The sequence below is a fragment of the Elephas maximus genome, chromosome 3, assembly GCF_024166365.1.
Source record: "Elephas maximus indicus isolate mEleMax1 chromosome 3, mEleMax1 primary haplotype, whole genome shotgun sequence".
In the NCBI taxonomy this organism is placed as follows: domain Eukaryota; kingdom Metazoa; phylum Chordata; class Mammalia; order Proboscidea; family Elephantidae; genus Elephas; species Elephas maximus.
The window spans coordinates 67,308,656-67,327,591 of NC_064821.1; the positions used below are offsets into that span (position 1 = coordinate 67,308,656).

Genomic DNA, 18,936 nt, shown 5'->3' on the forward strand with positions numbered 1-18,936 from the left:
GCAGGGCTACGAGGCCGCCATGAAAACCCCAGATCTGAGGAGAGGCGGACGCCCCCCCCAGCCCTCGGAGATGGGGACAAAATGACACGGGGCTGGCAGGAAAAACGCAGAGCTGCGGGGAACCGAGGCCGGTCCAAACCGACCGCGCCCGCCGTCGCCGCACCATGCAGCAGCAGCACGCCAGGGCCTGCGACCGCTTCGCGCACTCCCGCCCCTCAGCCGGCGGCTGGAGGCGGGGCCGCGGCCAAGCCTGCCCAGTCACAGGAGGAAGCTGACAAGGGTACCGCCCCTAGGGCCCAATTGGCCAGTGAGGAGTGGGTGGCGGAGCGCGGGCGGCACGACCTCGTGCTGCCCCCCGGGGCCCAGCGGAAGCTGCTACGCGCTGACTGAGAGGCGCTCCCCACCCGCCCAGCCCCGAGGGGCGGTGCTTTCTCGGTTTCACTTAAACGAGTTGTCACCTGCCCAGCCCGAGAACTGGGCTCTCAGAGCAGCGGGACGGGACGGGACGGGGAGGGGCGGGGTGGAAAGTGCAGTTCCAGCCCTTTGAGTCATCTGCACAGCCGGCGGTGCCTGGACCGGGGCTGGCGGGCAGGATCAGCTGAGTCCCCGGGTCCAGCCCTTCGGCTGGAAAAAGTCACCAAATCGCCCCCACCACACCCCAGAGTCCAGGCAGCCCTGAACTGGTCTCTAGGAGACTTGAATCGTGCCCCTGACTGGCTGTGCGAACTTGGATAAGCCACTGTACCTTCCTGAGCCTCAGTTTCCTCGTTTGTAACATAAGGGGCTTGCCCTAAAGGCTGTGTAACTCAATAAAAGTGAAAAATGTGGGTTCTGGAGTCAGACTGTCTGAGTTTGCATTCTGGCCTGCCTTGGGCAAGGCTTTTAACCTGGCTCACGTTTGTGCCCTCATCTGTAAAAAAGTGGGAGTTAAAAACGGTACCCTCCTCTTAGAATTGCTGTGCAGTTTCATAAAATAAGTGCACACAAAGTGCCATAGTACACGTTCAACAAATATTAGCTGGTATTAATCCAGCGTCAACGGTCTAGCATTTGTCGCACAATTCTGTGCCAAAAGCAAAATAATCAGGCCTTAGCCCTGAGGAGCAGCTTTACTGCCAAAGCTGACTTGCATGCTCGCTGGACCACTGAGAACGCTGGTTGGCCTGACATCAACGGGTGGCTCCTCCAACTGGCAAGATTGCTGGAACTCAGTCAGCCTCATCAAGTTCCTTCCCCAGAGTTGAAGTTTGGCCACATCACGGAACTCAAGTGAAGGACTCTCATCAGAGCTAATTCTACAGGGGAAGCTGGCAGGCCCACTTTGGTGCCTTCTGGGTCCCCGGTTTTCTCCTTTTTTTCCTGAAGATGTGCTGGGTTTGTTTCAAGGTTCCAAACCAGGCAGAAACTCTTATGGCAAGTGACTCCCCCAAAGCTTTGGAGGTGACCCGGTTTCTCTCACCAGACAGGTCTGGTGACTTTCTCTTAACGGGGCTGGTCCTGAGAAAGGAACTTCTTTCTTCCATTTCAGTCTCTAGCATCTGCCTTTTGGACTTTAGAGAACTCTGACATGGTTGGCCTATAATGGGGAAATAAATGAGCTACCTTAAGGCAGCATGTTGGTACTGAAAGATTTCAAAGGCAGTGGTGTGGACTGGCACATCACCAGATCAGATGGTTGTTAGGGTGGGCTAGATGCAAGCTGGTTTAGGTACCAACTTTGACCATAAGTGTCCCAGACCTTTTGTCCATGATGCATTAGAAAAAAATCTTCTCTCTCTAGAGCTAGAATCTTTTTTACTTTTACCCAAGGTGGGGTCTCAATGAGCATTTCTTGCCATCTTTTCCTGGCCTAGATTTGACATTTAAAACGCTTCTGTCTCACTGCTACTGAGTTGCTGTTAGGTGGTGTTGAGTTGGTTCTGACTCACAGCGACCCAATGTACAACAGAATGAAACACTACCTAGTCCTGTGCCATCCTCACACTGATACTAAGTACCAACCAAAAAGATAAACTCATTGCTGTTGAGTGGATTCCCGCTCATAGTGACCCTATAGGACAAAGTTAAACTGCCCCATAGGGTTTCCAAGAAGTGGCTGGTGGATTCAAACCACTGACTTTTTGGTTAGCAGCTGAGCTCTTAATCACTGCAGCACCAGGGGTTCCTACTGGGTACAGGGGTCTTTTAAAGGGTGATGAAATGTTCCGGATATAGATAGTGGTGAAAGTTGCACAACTTTGTAAATATATCCCAAATTACTGAATTGTATGCTTTAGAAGCGCGAATTTTATGATATGTGAACGATATCTTCATTAAAAAAAAAGAAAATCAGTGCCAGAGGCGAAGCATATAAGAATACTAAGTTCCACTGGAAATTTCATGGTGGCTGTCTTGGTCATTTAGTGCTGCTATAACAGAAATATCACAGGTGGATGGCTTTAACAAAGAGAAGTTTATTCTGTCATGGTCCAGTAGGCTAGAAGTCCAAATTCAGGGTGCCAGCTCTAGGGGAAGCCTTCCTCTCTCTGTCAGTAGGAAGGTCCTTGTGATGTATCAGCCTTCCCTTGGTCTGGGACCATCTCAGCGCAGGAACCTCAGGTCCAAAGAACATGCTCAGCTCCTGGCACTGCTTTCTTGGTGGTATGAGGTCTCCATGTCTCTCTGTTCACTTCTCTCTTTTATATCTCAAAAGAGATTGGCTTAAGACATTATCTAATCTTGTAGATCTCATCAATATAACTGCCATTAATCCATCTCATTACAACATAGTGATAGGATTTACAATACAAAGGGAAATCACATCAGTGACAAAAGGGTAGAAAATCATACAATACTGGGAAACATGACCTACCCAAGTGGACAGATATTTTTAGGGGACACAATTCAATCCATGACAGTGGCCATTCTCCCCTTCTCACTATTCTCTCCACTTGATCACTTTTTTTTTTTAACCTTTTTCAAATTTCAGAGCCCTGGTGGCTCAGTGGTTCAGAGCTGGGTGGCTAACCAAAAGGTCGGTAGTTTGAATCTACCAGCTACTCCTTGGAAACCCTATGGGGAAGTTCTACTCTGTCCTATAGGGTCGCTATAAGTCAGAATCAACTTGAGGCAACGGGTTTGGTTTCCTTCAAATTGCAGGTCAAAACTTGACTAGCCACTTTTCCTCTCCTTTTAACATACAGAGCTTTGGCTATACTAATCCTTTACGTTTATGTAGATATTTATTCAGCTATGATTTTGTATCTACCTATTCTGCCTCTGGGTTTATAGCTACATCCCGGGATTATTTCTTATCTCCTCAATTACGGAGCTCCCCAAGAATGAAACTTTGTCCCATGCTTCTGCCTTTCTTCCCACAGTGACTCCAGCAAAGCTTTGTGTACAAGACGATACTCAGAACTTAGGTTTAAAACTATCCTTCCAAATGCTTGGAAGAAAGGTTTAGTGCCAGTCCAGCTCTTCTGCTGTGAAAATTGAAATACAGCTGGTTCTGGAATGAGGCACGGCTCCTAGTCAGAGGTTGGGCTCACAAAGATTGCAGCAACCCCAGCCCTATCCTTTTTGTGCTACCAGATTGTGGTCCAGGAAATGGAGCCCAGGGCCTGCAAAGATCTTCTCCCAAGAGGATTTGTTGAGTGGTATGAGGAACACTTGCAACCTAAAATTCTCTAGAAAAGGTATTTACTCTTTCTCGTATCTATAGTTACTTCAGACAACAAAGTCCAAATTGGCTCTGTAGATCCACAGGAGGTGACAGGCCAAGACTGCCTTCTCAGAATCAGCCAGGCATCCTACGGGGCCAAGGTATGGGGTCAGACAGGCCACTGTGGCTCCTTCCAGAAAGGCCAGATACTTCTCCCCCTCACACACATATCCAATGTCTTCTCAGAGAAGTTTCTGATTTCAGTTGCCTGTGCCAACATTGCTCTTCTGACCAATAGTGCCCTACTCCTGCCTCTTCCTAGAGAATACAGTAATAAAAGCAGCTGGCATGACTACTGTGTGTCAGGCAGTTTCATACCTTAATCCTCACAGCAACAGGCATTATCATCTTTGTTTTGCATATGAGGAGACTAAGGCTAAAAAAAAAAAGGCTAGGAGCGGCTAAATAACCTACTAACCAAGGTTATACAAACACTTAAACATGCTCAGGGAGAACTGGGTCAGACTCCAAGCCCATGCTTTTAGAACTACAGAGGTTATTTTCAAACTGCTCAGAGGATTCCCTAGAAGTTTCCCAGTGGTTAGGGTTTCCCCTGTTTCCACATACTTGGCTAAAATAGCCACACATATGTCTGTTTTGCATATTGTAGTTTCATGAACTAAAAATAAGTTTGAAAAGAACCACATTCTGCTATGCTGCCCTGCTCCGTTCCTGGACTTTCTAAGAATCAAGAAAGCCTCCTTACTCTGCTCCAGGGCCCAGCAGATAGGAACGGCCTTAAATGGCAGTGGACCAATTTCCTGGCTCATCCACCAAGTTCAGGCTGCCATTACCTGGTTCCAATCCCTTTAAGTTCTTCACCCTGTTCACAGAGTCCACCCCCACACGCCAAATCCTTGCTGTGTGTGGGGGGTAGGGCGGGCAAATTTCTGCAGGGGAGGTCCTCATCTCCTCAGAAACACCCACCCCCCATCCCCAGCTACCCACTGAGTCAAGAGCCAGGAATGTCTGTAGGAGCAGCAGACAGGTATGTCGCCCTGGGGGTGTCAGAGGCTGATGCATCTCTCATCTCCACCCAATCTTCTCTGTAGCATTCTCTGGGAAGTTTAACTCTTTATTTGTCCAGAGATAAAAGAGGGAAATCCCTATTCATGTGACTAGGTATAGCATTGGATACCTCAGATTACGGCATTCAATAAATATTTGTTAGGAGGGAAGGGAGGGAGGGAGGAAGGGAGGGAGGAAGGGAGGAAGGGAGGAAGGGAGGAAGGGAGGGAGGGAGGGAGGGAGGGAGGAAGGGAGGGAGGGAGGAAGGGAGGGAGGAAGGGAGGAAGGGAGGGAGGGAGGGAGGGAGGAAGGAAGGAAGGAAGGAAGGAAGGAAGGAAGGAAGGAAGAAGGCAGGCACATTTTCCCCTTTCTTCCTCCAGAGAAAAACTTACCTGAAATTTCTTTGTCAGACTGTAGAGGAGACTGGCTTTTAGCTTAGCATACATTATGTGGCCTATGGTGTGACTTTGTGAGTTGGGGGCTGGCTAAAAGAGGACACAAATTTAAATTGTCCTGACACCATTGAGGTATGAATAATCTAAGACTCTTCCTTCTAAAGGAGAAAGGAAGAAGAGGTGGGCAGCCCAGAATAGGCTGGGTGAGGGCTCAACAGCCAGGAGCAATAAAGGAGAAAGAAAAGGAAGGAGGTGGGGGGAGAGGGGCTCCTCTGCTTGTCAGAGAATTTCCAGTCTAGGATTCTGAGATAATTGGGCCTCCCCACTGCTTTGAAAAACAGGGTGGGCCTTGGTAATGTTGGGGTGAGTTTGAAGCCTCTCCCCTTCCCCTCCCAGGAGTGTTGGGAAGGGACAGAAAATCCCTAAAATCTACCTTCCCTTCCTCTTTCTTACATACCCTAATGAAATCAGACTTCCTATTCTCAGCCAACTGTGGGTATTTTGGGAATTCAGAAACAGCTGAGAGCAGAATGGGTGTGTTTCAGGTCTGTGGACTTTAGGGCCCTACCTCTAACCTAAGCTTCTTTGTCTAGGCTGGAAGCCTTCCCAATTACCTGTGCTCCCTGAGTTAGGAATACTATCTTCTCGTCTCCAATTCAACTCAAGGAAACACCTGTATCCTAACATCAGTGGTTACCAGTGATGACCAAAAAGGTCCTTCTAAGGCACTCCAGAAGTTATTTACAATTACCCAGTGAGGTCTGTAAGCGAGAGGACCACCTTCATACACTGTCAGTGAAAGGGTGAAGTCACTTTTCTGGAAAGCATTTTGGCAATATGAATAAAAGCTATTTCATTTGTAGAACTTTATCATAAAGAAAAAATAAGAGACTCAACGATTTGGATATAAAGATGTTAATCGCAGTACTATTTACAGTAGCAAAAAATTGGTAATGACTTATAAATAGGTTAAGCATGGAAGTCTGGATAGGTAAACAATGTTATAGCCATACAATGAATTATTATTATGTAGGCATTCTAAAGTAGGCATTCTAAAGGTGTCTCTCTCCACACACACACACACACTTGTTGCAAGAGAAGAAAGGAAATTTTATATTTATGTATCTCTTTTAAATGGGCTAAATGCCCTGGATTGGCACTTTTTAATGCCACATTCCACTTTAAAATGATATATAATTCAAGGCAACTAGTATGGAATGGAAACCCTGGTGGTGTAGTGGTTAAGTGCTACAGCTGCTAACCAAGAGGTCAGCAGTTCGAATCTACCAGGCGCTCCTTGGAAACTATGGGGCAGTTCTACTGTTCTATAGGGTGGCTATGAGTCAGAATCGACTTGACAGCAGTGGGTTTGGTTTGTTTTTTTTTAGTGGAACATTTTCAGTGAAAGAAAATCTTGTTTTGAGTCTATAAATTTCAAGCATCATAAATGGTCCTTTGTCCCACCAACTCCGGATCTAAAACAATCAACAAAACATTTGCTTTAAATCCTAGAGAAATATAAAACTTTCTAGAAAAAAAAAATTTTTTTTAAGCAGTAACTCCTTCCTCCCCCCCCCCCCCACTGCCCCCCAGTTCCTGGTTACCACTAATCTGCTTTTGTCTAAGTCTTTATACTTTTTTAAAATAATTTTTATTGTGCTTTAAGTGAAAGTTTACAAATTCAGTCTCTCCCACAAAAACCCATACACACCTTGCTACATACTCCCAATTACTCTCCCCCTAATGAGACAGCCCACTCTCTCCCTCCACTCTCTTTTCGTGTCCATTTCGCCAGCTTCTAACCCCCTCCACCCTCTCATCTCCCTTCCAGGCAGGAGATGCCAACATAGTCTCAAGTGTCCACCTGATCCAAGAAGCTCACTCCTCACCAGCATCCCTCTCCAACCCATTGTTCAGTCCAATTCCTGTCTGAAGAGTTGGCTTCCGGAATGGTTCCTGTCCTGGGCCAACAGAAGGTCTGGGGGCCATGACCACCAGGGTCCTTCTAGTCCCAGACCATTAAGTCTGGTCTTATGAGAATTTGGGGTCTGCATCCCACTGCTCTCCTGCTCCCTCAGGGGTTCTCTGTTGTGTTCCCTGTCAGGGCAGTCATCAGTTGTAGCCAGGCACCATCTAGTTCTGGTCTCAGGATGATGCAGTCACTGGTTCATGTGGTTGTGGCCCTTTCTGTCTCTTGGGCTAGTAATCGCCTTGTGTCCTTGGTGTTCTTCATTCTCCTCTGATCCAGGTGGGTTGAGACCAATTGATGCATCTTAGATGGCTGCTCGCTAGCGTTTAAGACCCCAGACACCACTCTTCAAAGTGGGATGCAGAATGTTTTCTTAATAGGTTTTATTACGCCAATTTTAAGTCTTTATATTTTTAATTGCATACCATATTAACTGAAAAAAGCAAATCACGAAGTAATTATAAAATATCCCACATATATATCCTGTATCCCTACATATGTACAGAAAAATAAAACAAGGAAGTAGGCTATGTATTTATATATATAAAAGTACATTAGAGGTTACAAATATTAGTGATTATTTCTGTGTCATGGTATTATGTATGACTTATAGTTTTCTCTTCAATTTCCAAAACAAAAAGAAGCCTTCAGAATGGTTGCCCTGTGGTGGCCATGTTGGAAGATGGTCTTTCACCCCCCATGTCTCAGCCTAAACAGGCTTCGCCAGGAACCCAGCCCTTTCTCCCTCCTGCATTGTGCCGTTCCCTCCCCATCATGTAGGTGTATGCACAAGTGAACAGAAATCTACTTTGATATCAGTGGGAGGCAAACGGAAGCTATTTACCAGAGAAGGAAACACCCTGTTGTCACACTAAGGCCTGAAAATAATGTTGTGGACTATTCCCATTCTTCTCCACTCCATGATTGCAGAGAATAAATGCTGAGGATGCTTGGATACAAGGTCATGAAGCTCTACTGACGCCGTCTAGTCCCCACGCCTGCTTTGCTTTGGTGCGAGCGAGGGCCTCGGTGAGGGGTGCACATCAAAATCTGTGACCACAGCACCCATCTCACACCCTAGCTGATGAAGGATTTGTCCAGCAGTCTGGGCGTCAGCATTCCTGGGCTCCAGGCTCCATAAATGACTCACAGCCAGCCCCAGGCTGCACCTCTTGGCCTCAGTTTCCCGGGCTTGCTCTGTTGACACTCTCCACCTACTGTGCGGGGCGTTAATAGGGCTGACGTGCTTTGAACTCAGATGAAAGAGGCTATGGGGACAGCACCCCAGTTATTATCCCCCGTACAGCCAGGCGTGGGAGCTGAGGTCGCGGCTTTTATACTGTTCCGGGCGCAGGAGCCTCCTCAGAGCCCCTTCACTCTTCTGCCTTGTGCTCTGGCTTCCAAAACTGGGAGGCAAAGCTGTCACCCCCACCCCAATGCCACTTCAGAACAGATTTTACTAAACTGAATTCTCCAAGTGCCCAAACCATCAGTGAATGATCTTCCTCTTGACTTAATGCAGCCATGCTTCCCAGATGCCTAGATTCTTTCTCCTGGTTGGCTACAAAATCTTGGGGATAAGAACTGTGACTTTTCACCAGCAAGTGTATCAAAGGAGGGACACTCGCAATTAGGAAGTCAGCAGAGTGGGCTAGGGGACGGCCAGGCTGATCGAAGTTCTAACTCATCTGTCTCCTCACTATAAAACTGGGCTTGGTAACATTCCCTAGCTTGTGTATCTCTAGGGGCTGCTGTGAGAACCACATGAGGACCATGTGTGTGAAAGCACCTCATAAAATGCCAAGCCCTTCATGTGTTAACAGGCCCGAATATCTGCAAAGAAGACTTGGGACAACAGCCTTCCCTAGTCCATCTGTCACCCTCTGCCGCCAGGCTACAACTGCAAAAGTGAGCCTGGGCTGCCACCTATTGGCAGAAAATATGAACTGCACTCAACCAGATGCAAGACCAGAGGAAGCCAGCTCCAGTATTTTTCAACTTAAGCCATCTGGACAATTTTTACTATACTCTCATAAAACTGTCATATTATATACTTAATATTTCTTCTTTAAATAAACTCACATTATATAAATAATTTCATTTTAAAGTAAGCTTTTAATCACTACTATAAATGGAAAACTAGTAACACTTGCCAAAAATAGAAAAAAACTATAAAATAAATACAATGAAAATAAAACAATGTGTTTAAAATCTAGCTAGAAAGTGCTGCCTGTGAGTGCTCAAGCTTGAGGCTGGCTCCCTGTTAAAACTGATTAAGAAAAGCACAAGACTGGAAACTGAGTGTCGATCGTCTAGTACGATGCTGTTTTCTGGGAAACACTGCCTGCCCTATAGGAAGAAACAGACTCTGGTGAAGAGGCAGCCACTGGAGGGAAGAGAGAGACATTCTTTGTTCTGTCCCGACCCCCTACGCCTGGATGGTTAAAGAAAGTTTGGAAGCCACAGTGAGTAGAAAATAAACTCTTGTAGTAAAGCACATTCCATCATTGCCTGAGTAGGCCCAGAGCTCATGAGCACCAAGGATGTGGGTGGGTGCTCTGCTCGGTGCTGTTTGACACCATGTTTGGCTTTTCTTAAGAGCAGTCCTTTACAGAGCTGTCTTCTCGCCAGCCTCCAAGGTCTGGCTGGGAGGACCTGCTCTTGGTTCTGCAGTCTGCTGAGCCGTCTGCCGCCCACTGGGAGCCTCCACTTTCCCCAGAGCTGTGGTGATGAGTCTTGCTCTCAGGGCCCAGCCTGTGGCTACAGCTGCATGGCTTCCTGCTCCACTGACTGGTCCGAGGGTGTCAGGTACTTCTCCTGGATGCCCAGAGTGCTGCAGGAGGGCCTGTCAAGGCTGATAGCATAAGCAAAGGATGGGAAGCTGGTCTGGGCAGGACCTGACCTCCATGATGCTCGCCCCCCAACCATGTCTGGCATATTCCTGCCAGCCCTCTCCCTTCCTCGTAATTATAGCTTCACGCTACAGGCAAAAGGGGCCAACTGGGCCTGAGAAGCCCCCAAAAGCATCTGGACCCATGTGCTCCTATAGCACGTGCCTCCTCCCCATGTGGCTGAGGATCAAAGCACTAACCCTACAGCTTTGGTTCAGTGCACATGCTCTGGAGCTAGACTGCAGGGGTTCAAATCCTGATTTTACCACTCCCTTTTTCAGCTGAAGAGTTGTTGTAAGGATTAAATGAGACAATAAGAATTGCCTAGCATATCTGGCACAGAGTTGGTGCTCAATAATTATTCGTGACTTCTATTTTTCTCACAAGGGAAATAACGTACAGGAGCTCAAGGAAAAGTGACAAAATTCCTGCGTGGGCTGTAGGGTGCCTCCTACCCCTCCCTGGGACAGCAGGGGAGTGGAGCAGGAAGTCACACATCAGATTAACCTGGAAAAAGACCGTAACCCTGCAGATGAAGCACTGTGAGGTTGGCTGGCCTGAGGTCTGGGGTATGACTAGATGGTGGTCAGCCAAGAAATACAACTTAGGACATCATGGCTGTTCTACTAGATGACCCCAATGTCAGAACTGGAAATAACAACCAGGGAAAAATAGGTTTGAACTTGGGGGTGCCGCTCTGCCTCCTTTAACCCACTGCTGTCGATTCTGACTCATAATGACCGTATAGGACAGAGCAGAACTGCCCCATGGGGTTTCCAATGGTGTAATCTTTCTTCCACAGAGCAGCTGCTGGGTTCAAACCGCTGACTTTTGGCTAGCAGCCGAGTGCTTAACCACTGCACCATCAGGGCTCCTTCTGCCTCCTCCAGAAGCCCCAATTTCCTCATCCATAAAAGCGGGTTAATGATTAAATGAGACCCTGCAAGTGAAGAGCTTGGCCACCAAATGATGCTCTGAGTACCCAGACCTTTCTTTACCATTCATTATGGGGCCATCAATCAAATCCATCTCACCCCCATGGGGACCAGTCAGGGGAACCCCCTTATTTCTGTTTTGCACATGTGCAACCCTACAGCAGTCAGCTGTGGCTCTCGAGTTTAAAAAAATCATAGTCTTATGAACACTCTTCATTAGTGTTAATAAGGATTTTATCAGCTTATTTTGGTTGCAGTTTCTAATTTTTTTTAATGTTTAGGCAATCTTTTCCACCTTCCCCAAATCCTAATTTTTATAGATTCATTAATACTGAACAAGTGCTTTGTCATGTTTCGATTCTCTGTATATGCATTCTTTTCAGGTGTATTAAACAAAAAAACTTTAAAAAAATCCACCTCACCCCTACTCAAAATTACTCTCCGGAACCTGTGCCCCTCGCCTTCATCTTCCTCAGGAGGAACCAGCCCATTCCTGCCCATGTTGGCCCCGAGGATCACTCACTCCCCTTGCTTGACGTGGAATAACCTGAAAACCTTCCTTGTTTGAGGCCTGAAGCTCCGATTCCTGAGCAGGGCACACGAAGCCCCTAATTCTGCCCACCCACCTGTCTCGCCCTGTTGCTGCTCCCCAGCCAGAAGCCCTGACCTCTGCCCATGAGTCATGCCATGCTACTGGCAACCCCCAAAATGTCTCAGTCCTGAACCCCCACACCTTCGCAATACACTGTTCCTTCTGCCCTCAGTTCCCTTTCCCTCTTAATTAGCCTGGCTAACCCTCGCTTTGAGATGATGCAACTCAAGGGCACAACCTCCCAGAAGCTTTCCTTTCCCCACCATCTCCAGCAGGGCTGACCATTCCCTTCTTGGCCAATCCCCGCCTTATACACACAGTGAAGTCGACTTTAAGTGGGTAGGGTGGGGGTCAGGGCCTAAAATCAGCATAAATGTCTGTGATCAAAATTACCCTTGAAAATTCCTTAAACCATTCATTAAATATAGAGTACATGGTTTTGTGAATACAATCCTGTATAATATGTACGAATGCATAAGGTACAATGCGCAAAATATAACTATTTAAATTGCCCCCTTCCGTTTTTTGCTGAGCACATGCAGTTGAAATGTGCCGACATTAACTGCCCGTGTGAGACAGCTCCTTGGTACCTTCATCAGACACTGCACACTCTATAGCCATTGTTTATGACTTGTCTGTCCCCTGGTGAGCTTTGTTTCTTACGTGCGAGAGGGCCTGACACAGATTAATAAGTGCTGGTTACAATTATTTCCCTTCATGCCCAGGGACTCTGGAGCCCCCCTTTGTGTCTAGCATCCTGTGTTCAGATGCTCTGAGACTATCAGCCTAGAGGGTCTGGACTTCCCTGTCCTGCCTCGTGCATGGCCTGTGACCTGAGGGACACCCTGCCCATGCCCTTGGCTTCACCTCTACTCGTCACTCACCCAGCCCTAATTCTAAATGTCTAGCTGCTTCCTGGACATCTTCTCTGGACGTACCAGGCCCCCTCACACATAGCACACCTGTCAGCTTCCATCCCTTCCACCCCCAGGACAAACCTGACCCCTCCTCTTAGCCTTGCCTCAGTGACCAGCACAACCACTCACCCCAGAGTCCAAGCCAGAAACATGGAGTCTAAATTTCACTCCACTCCATCTCTCCCACAACCAGCCAGTCACTAACTCTCGCAGTCTCACTGCTGTGTACCATCAAGTCAATTCTGACTCATAGCAATCCTATGTCGGACTCCTAGTCTAATACCTTAATACTTTCCTAGTCCACACCCTTCTTTCTACTCTCACTGTAAATGTTTCATCCCTTCATCTCTTCTCACCTAAAGAGAAAGCAAACTCTCCTGTTCCCAAGCGCATCCCTCAAATGCATTTTTCCAGTTATGAACTGAACTGTGTCCCCTAAAAATAGGTGTTGTAAATCCTACTATACCTGTGGTTACGATCCCATTTGGGAAGTTGTTTTGTTATGTCAACAAGGTGGTATTAGTGTAGGATGTGTTTTAAGTCAATCTCTTTTGAGATATAAAACAGATTAAGCAAGAAGCAAGCACAGATGGGGGAAGATAGATGCCAGGTCACACGAGATCTCCAAGAAACAGAAGCTGAAAGACAGAGAAAGCCCTCCCCTGGAGCTGGTGCCCTGAATTCAGACTTCTAGCCTCTTAAACTGTGAGAAAATAAATTTCTGTTCCTTAAAGCCACCAATTTGTTGTATTTCTGTTATAGCAGCACTAGATAACTAAGACACACACTCAGAGGCTTTTTTCTAAAATATATATGTAATCAGGCATTCAACAATACTAGGCTGGCTCCCCACTGCCCACTTACGAGCTGAAGTCCATGCTCTTTAGCAGGGCACTCGGCTCTCCATCGTCAGCCTTGCCTACCTCCCCTTCACACTCAACACACCAAGCAACCTAGCCCCCTGTACTTCTCCCTGCCCCCTCATTTCTGGGGCTCTGTATTTGTTGTTCCTTCTAATCAATTTCCTCCCTCCTCCTCAGGTACAGCCAACTGAAGCATGTGAACATGAAAGACAATCACCAGGGAGCCTGACGGGTCAACATGAAATCAGCCATCTATAAAGCTGTGGCTATCCCTGAGCCCCATGTCTCACCCTCTTGGCTGTAGCCAGGAAGAGGGTAAGGCTAGAGAGCAAGGATACGAGGAGAAATGGAAGTCGGCTCCCACTGCAGCAGACATCATGGCCTCCAGACTTCGCTGCTCTTGGACTCCGAAGCAGTAGCCATTGGCTTTATCCACAGCCTGCAGCACTCGCTGGATGCTCTCCTTGTCCTGGGTGGGGAAGACAGAAACAGCTCCGTGAGTGACAAAAGAGGTGTGCAGGACTGAAGCTGTACCAAACGGGTCACACTCTACCAACACACCACCCTGGATCTTGCCTCCTGATGCCTTTCTACACACAGCTTCCGTGGCCTGGCGTCCTTACACCCCCAGTGGTCTGGCTAAATCTCACCTTCTCTGGTCACCAGCCCACCCAGATCAGAACAGATACACCCCCCTTATGCACACCCACACTGCCTTGGGTTGCTCCCTCTGGTAGCTCTGATCTTGCCATCTTTTTAAAAAAATATTTTATTGTGTTTTCGGTGAAGATTTACACATTTTAGGTTCCCATTCAACAATCTCTATGCAAGTTGTTCAGTGACATTGGTTAGATTCCTCACAATGTGTGAACATTCTCATTATTTCCATTCTGGTTGTTCCATTTCCATTAATCTAGTTTCCCTGCCCCCTTACATTCTCATCTTCGTTTTAAAGTAATTGTTGACTGGTTTGTAGATCTTAGAAATGCATATTAACTCATCTACCTCCTCTACTTGACCATGTGCCCCTTGAGGTCAGGGACTTGTTTAGTGAGGCATCTCCAGCCTGGTACAGTCCTTAGCTAACAGCAGGCACTCAGTAAACATCCATGTTATGTAACCTGGCTATAACTATTTCCTTATCCATACGGTAGCACAGTGGTTAAGAGCTACAGCTGCTAACCAAATGGTCAGCAGTTCATATCCATGAGGGGTTCCTTGGAAACCCTATAGAGAAGTTCTACTCTAGCTATATGGTTGCTATGAGTTGGAATCAACTTGACAGCAACGGTTTTTTTTTTTTTTTTTTTTACTAACAGTGGTTAAGAACAGTCCATACCTCACAAAATAAAAAAAAAATATATATATCACAAGATAGGAAGGGACAAATTAAGATAATGCATGTTCAGTCTTTGGCACAGTGCTTGGCACACAAAAAGCCTTCAGTAAGTGTTAGTTGTTACAGTTAACGTTACAGGGTTCAACTTTTTCATTTTAGAGGAGAAAGGTGTGGCATTAGAAAAAGAAACAAGTTAGCTCAATATAGAACAGACAGGGTCCAAGTCTGCTCACCCTCTTTACTAGAATCCTGCCCACCACAGTCCCTGATCCTGAAACCAAGGGGACCCAAAAACAGTCAGACCTGGGACAAAGACCACTGTCTGGGTCCACAGCCAAGGGGAAGAGGCCTCCTAGTTCCCAGTACCTGGATGTTTAGAGGAATGAAGGAGACCAGGCTATAGTCTTCAATGAGCTGCACCAGTTTCTCGTTGAGCCGGCGGTAGTGGCAGAAGAATGGGTCGGAGGTAAGGTGGTCAAGCAGGTAGGAGAGGTCCAGGACCTCTGTGTAATAGTCCAGGTTGAAGGCTAAAGTGAGAGATTAGCATTGAGAAGCAGCTGGCATCAGGCCAAAGACTCGAGGAGCACACTTTCTTCCTTTGCTTTCATTCATTCATTCATTCAACCAATACTGAGGCAGTGAAATGAGGTAAGAAGAGAATATTTGGTTTTACCTACGAGCTCTGCCATTTACCAGCTCTGCTCACCTCATGGGGCTCTTGTAAGGATTAAACGTGATTAACTCCAGTACAGACAAATGTTTGACTAATGACAGTAAGTAATGACAGTGAACATGTACCAAGAATCGTGCTCGAGCTGGAGCCAGAGTGGTGAACATGGTCCCTGCTTCATGGAGCTCACAGATAGGTAGTATCCCTAGGGCTTGGCGCACAAACTGTAAAGACTCCATAAAACCTGTTGCTGTCGAGTCGATTCCAACTTATAACAACCCTATAGGACAGAGTAGAACTTCCCCATAGGGCTTCCAAGGAGCAGGCTGATGGATTTGAACTGCCGACCTTTTGGTTAGCAGCCTGAGCTCTTAACCACTGCACCGCCAGAGCTCCATAAGTGCTGACAAAATAGCAGGGTGGCCTCTTGGGTAAATCACTTTCCCTTTCTGGACTTGTTCCTTCTCAATATAAAATGAAGAGGCCAGGGTAGACAATTCTGAGGTCCCCGGTTCTGGTCTAGGAATACAAACTTCCTGCTAGGAGAAGGTAAGTGCCACTCCACCTCCTGCAACTGTCCCTCTCTGTCTGGAAAACTAGAGCAGTTGGGCTGCTTGCCAGGTCTGCCCCAAAGCAAGCTGGGGGAAGCAGGCGGACAGAGATCCGGCAACTCCCTGCCTCTGCCTCCAAGCTTAAGAAGCAATTGGCTGATTAGAAATTGACTTCCCCGATCTTACAAGAAAGGATGCACTAGGCATTCCAATACACACTTGCTGGATTGCCTGACAGGTACATTTCTCCCTAAGAATTAAGAAACTGGGGCCACGTACACTTGGGACTGGATTTCATCTAAGCTAACATACTAGCTATGTGATCGACCTTGGGCTAGTCATATACTATCTCTAGGCCTCAGTTTGCTAATCTCACAAGAGCAGTGTCTTATGTGAATGACTGGGAAGAGTCAGAGCTAAAGGGGTCTAGGACCATCATGTAGCCATCTGGGCTGGAGGCTATGAAGGGGGAGAGGAACTTAGGAAGATTATATATCTGAGTAAAAATAAAACAGGGCTTCTGTGCTTGGCAAGAGAGGGACCAGGACCATGGGCTAAGGAGGCCCCTACAAGGAGCTGACATACCTCCATGTCCTGACTGGCAGCCAGTCAGCCTTCTTGGAGGAGGCCCCTCGTTTGTCAATTTCCTAACGACTTCTTTCCTTGTTCAGTTCTGGTCATCTCAGCTATCTTCTCTAGGTTCCTTTGTCGCTGGAGATACTATCTAGGGTGCTGATGCTCCTAGCTTAGCAGAGCACTAAGTGCTGGCTATTGGGCCCCTGCCTCATATCAGCTTGCTTCTCCCTCAAGTCTACCCCACTTTGACAAATGGAACCCCCATATATTCACTGGCTGGGTCTGAAACCTGAGTCATCCTTAATTCTTCTGTCTCCAAAACCCAGAACATTATCTGGCACAGAGTGGCCCAAAATAACTGGGAGAGGTCAGAGCCTGCCTGTGGCTATTATCATCAGGCCATGCATGGTCTGAAGCTGCTTCTTCTAGCTGACATCTGTGCTTAACCCCTGCCCAGCTGCTGCCCTACTCCTTGCCTGGCGGGATCAGGGGCCCTTACCCAGCTTCCCATAGTGTTCAATGAGGTCCATCTTGGAGAGGAGGTTGACATGGGGCAGCTCCACATGCAGCATGGTGGCCAAGGAGGTACACAGTACTGAAATGAACTTGGCTGGGTCTGTGCAGTAATGAGAATCCACGAGGTGGACGGCAGTCAGCTGGGAGGGAAGGAAGAGAGAGTGAGAGCAGGAAGGCACGGAATGTTAGGGTCTCTCTCTCTCAGCAGACTGGGAGCTCCTGAGGACAGAGTGCAAGCCTTCCCCATTAGTCTTCCTGCTTCTGTTTTGTACTAATATCCACCCTAGTTTCCTCCTCCCAGGGGATATGGAACATTTTTTCTTATAAGATGCCTGCATCGAGCCAGCCAGTGAGCAACTGGTTCACTTCCCAATGCATATGACTCCATTCTTCACCCTTATTTTTGCCTGCCAACTCACATTACCATACCACTGCCCACATAACCCCTTCCATACTTGCAATAATCCAGAGTTCGATAATACCCATTTTACAGATGAAAAAACTGAGGTTCAGACAGGGAAACTGACTTACCCAGGACCACACAGCAAGTCAGTGGCAGAGCCAGAACTCGAACTCACACCTGTTTTACTACAAAGCAACTCGGCCCCGCTGTGTGACACGGGGACGTGGCATCTGCCCTCCTCCCCAAGCCTCATCTGCACAATGGGCCTGCCTGACCCAAGACGCACCCTGAGGTCCCACTGCGCCATCTGCGAGAAGATGCTGCGCAGGGCGCCGTGGTGTGTGCAGAGCTCCACCTGGCCGGGGCAGTCGAAGAGGAAGTAGTGGTCGCGGAGGGGGCTGAGCTTGGCACGCAGCCAGTCCAGGTTGGCCTCCAGGTATTCCATGCAGTAAAGCAGGCCGCCATTGGGCCCAAGCTGCAGGGCGTCCATCACGTCAGCCAGCCCCACCAGCTCTCCCACATCCACAGCGCACTCGTACGGTAGCCCCTCGTTAGCCGGGTCCAGATTCACCACGGCCACGCGCCGGCCCAGAGCGCGCAGGAACTCACTCATGCCCAGGCAGTACGTGGTCTTCCCCGAGCCTGGTGGACCAATCACCACCTGCCCGAAGGCTGTGGTCGGGGAGGCCCCCGCCATGGGCAGAACGCGGCTGCGTGCGGAGCAGAGCGGCCTAGCGGGAAAACGGCGCAGGAGCAGGGCAAACCACGAGATATGAGGGCGAGGGGACCCCCAACGCGCACTTCGCTGAAGGCCCGCCGGAAGTCCTAGGGGCCGCCTAGGCAGAACAGCCCAGGGGCCGACCGATGCAAAAGGAACAAAAGGACCGGCACTCGACTTCCGGGCGACGTCGGAAACGGCAGGGCCGGGAGAGGAAGTCCCGCCCACACGACGGCGACGCAGAGCGGCAGGGGCGTAGCCAAGCAGCCGTGGTTTTCCCCACTAAGTGATGGGCCAAGGTGGGGCCTAGGGAGGAAACTGAGTTTTCCCGACCTTCTTCCAGGCCCACGTTAGAAGAGAAACAGAAAGATCTAGTCGTAAACTTTATTCTCCTTTTACGTCGCAGGCCTGGGCCTCCTCCTGCGGAGTCTCAGCTGTCTGGTCCGAGAGAGGGACAGAGGAGTAGCGGCAGTGGACGCCCCAAGACCGTCTCTTTCGGGCCCACAAATCGTCTTCCTCATCCGGTTCCCTTTAATTCTCTTTTTGGGCTTCTTGGCGACTCCTTCATAGCTCCCGAGGAAGGGTGTGCTGATAACCTTGGTTAATCCAGTTTTTCAAAGTACTGGGGAGGCAAAGGGGGCAAGCCCAGAGGAACTAGGGTTAGGAGACCAGTGAAGAGAGGTCAGGAAGCCCTAATATCAAAGGGGCAGGTAGGGGGCTTAAAAAAAAAATGCCCTTGAGGTAGAGAACCAGAAGGCAAGTTGAGAACAGGGCACTCTGAACAAGGTGCATTCTGTCTGCTGCAGCGACTTCTTTCCAACCGGTAGATACAGCTGGGCAGAGATGGGATCTTGCAGTTATGAGTGATCCTGACCAAGGAAGCCCCTGAC

At 48.2% G+C, this 18,936-nt stretch overlaps 1 protein-coding gene across 1 annotated transcript; it reads right to left on the reverse strand.

Moving 5' to 3' along the window:
- Window positions 1-6,768: 6,768 nt before the first annotated feature.
- GPN2 (GPN-loop GTPase 2) lies at window positions 6,769-18,911 on the reverse strand. The gene is made up of 5 exons (XM_049878400.1): window positions 17,615-18,911; window positions 16,909-17,065; window positions 14,979-15,139; window positions 13,612-13,742; window positions 6,769-9,908 (listed from the first exon to the last, which is right to left on the reverse strand). Exons 1-5 carry the CDS (start codon window positions 18,023-18,025, stop codon window positions 9,836-9,838), a joined length of 933 nt encoding a protein of 310 aa, XP_049734357.1. The 5' UTR covers window positions 18,026-18,911; the 3' UTR covers window positions 6,769-9,835.
- Between the last annotated feature and the right edge of the window lie 25 nt (window positions 18,912-18,936).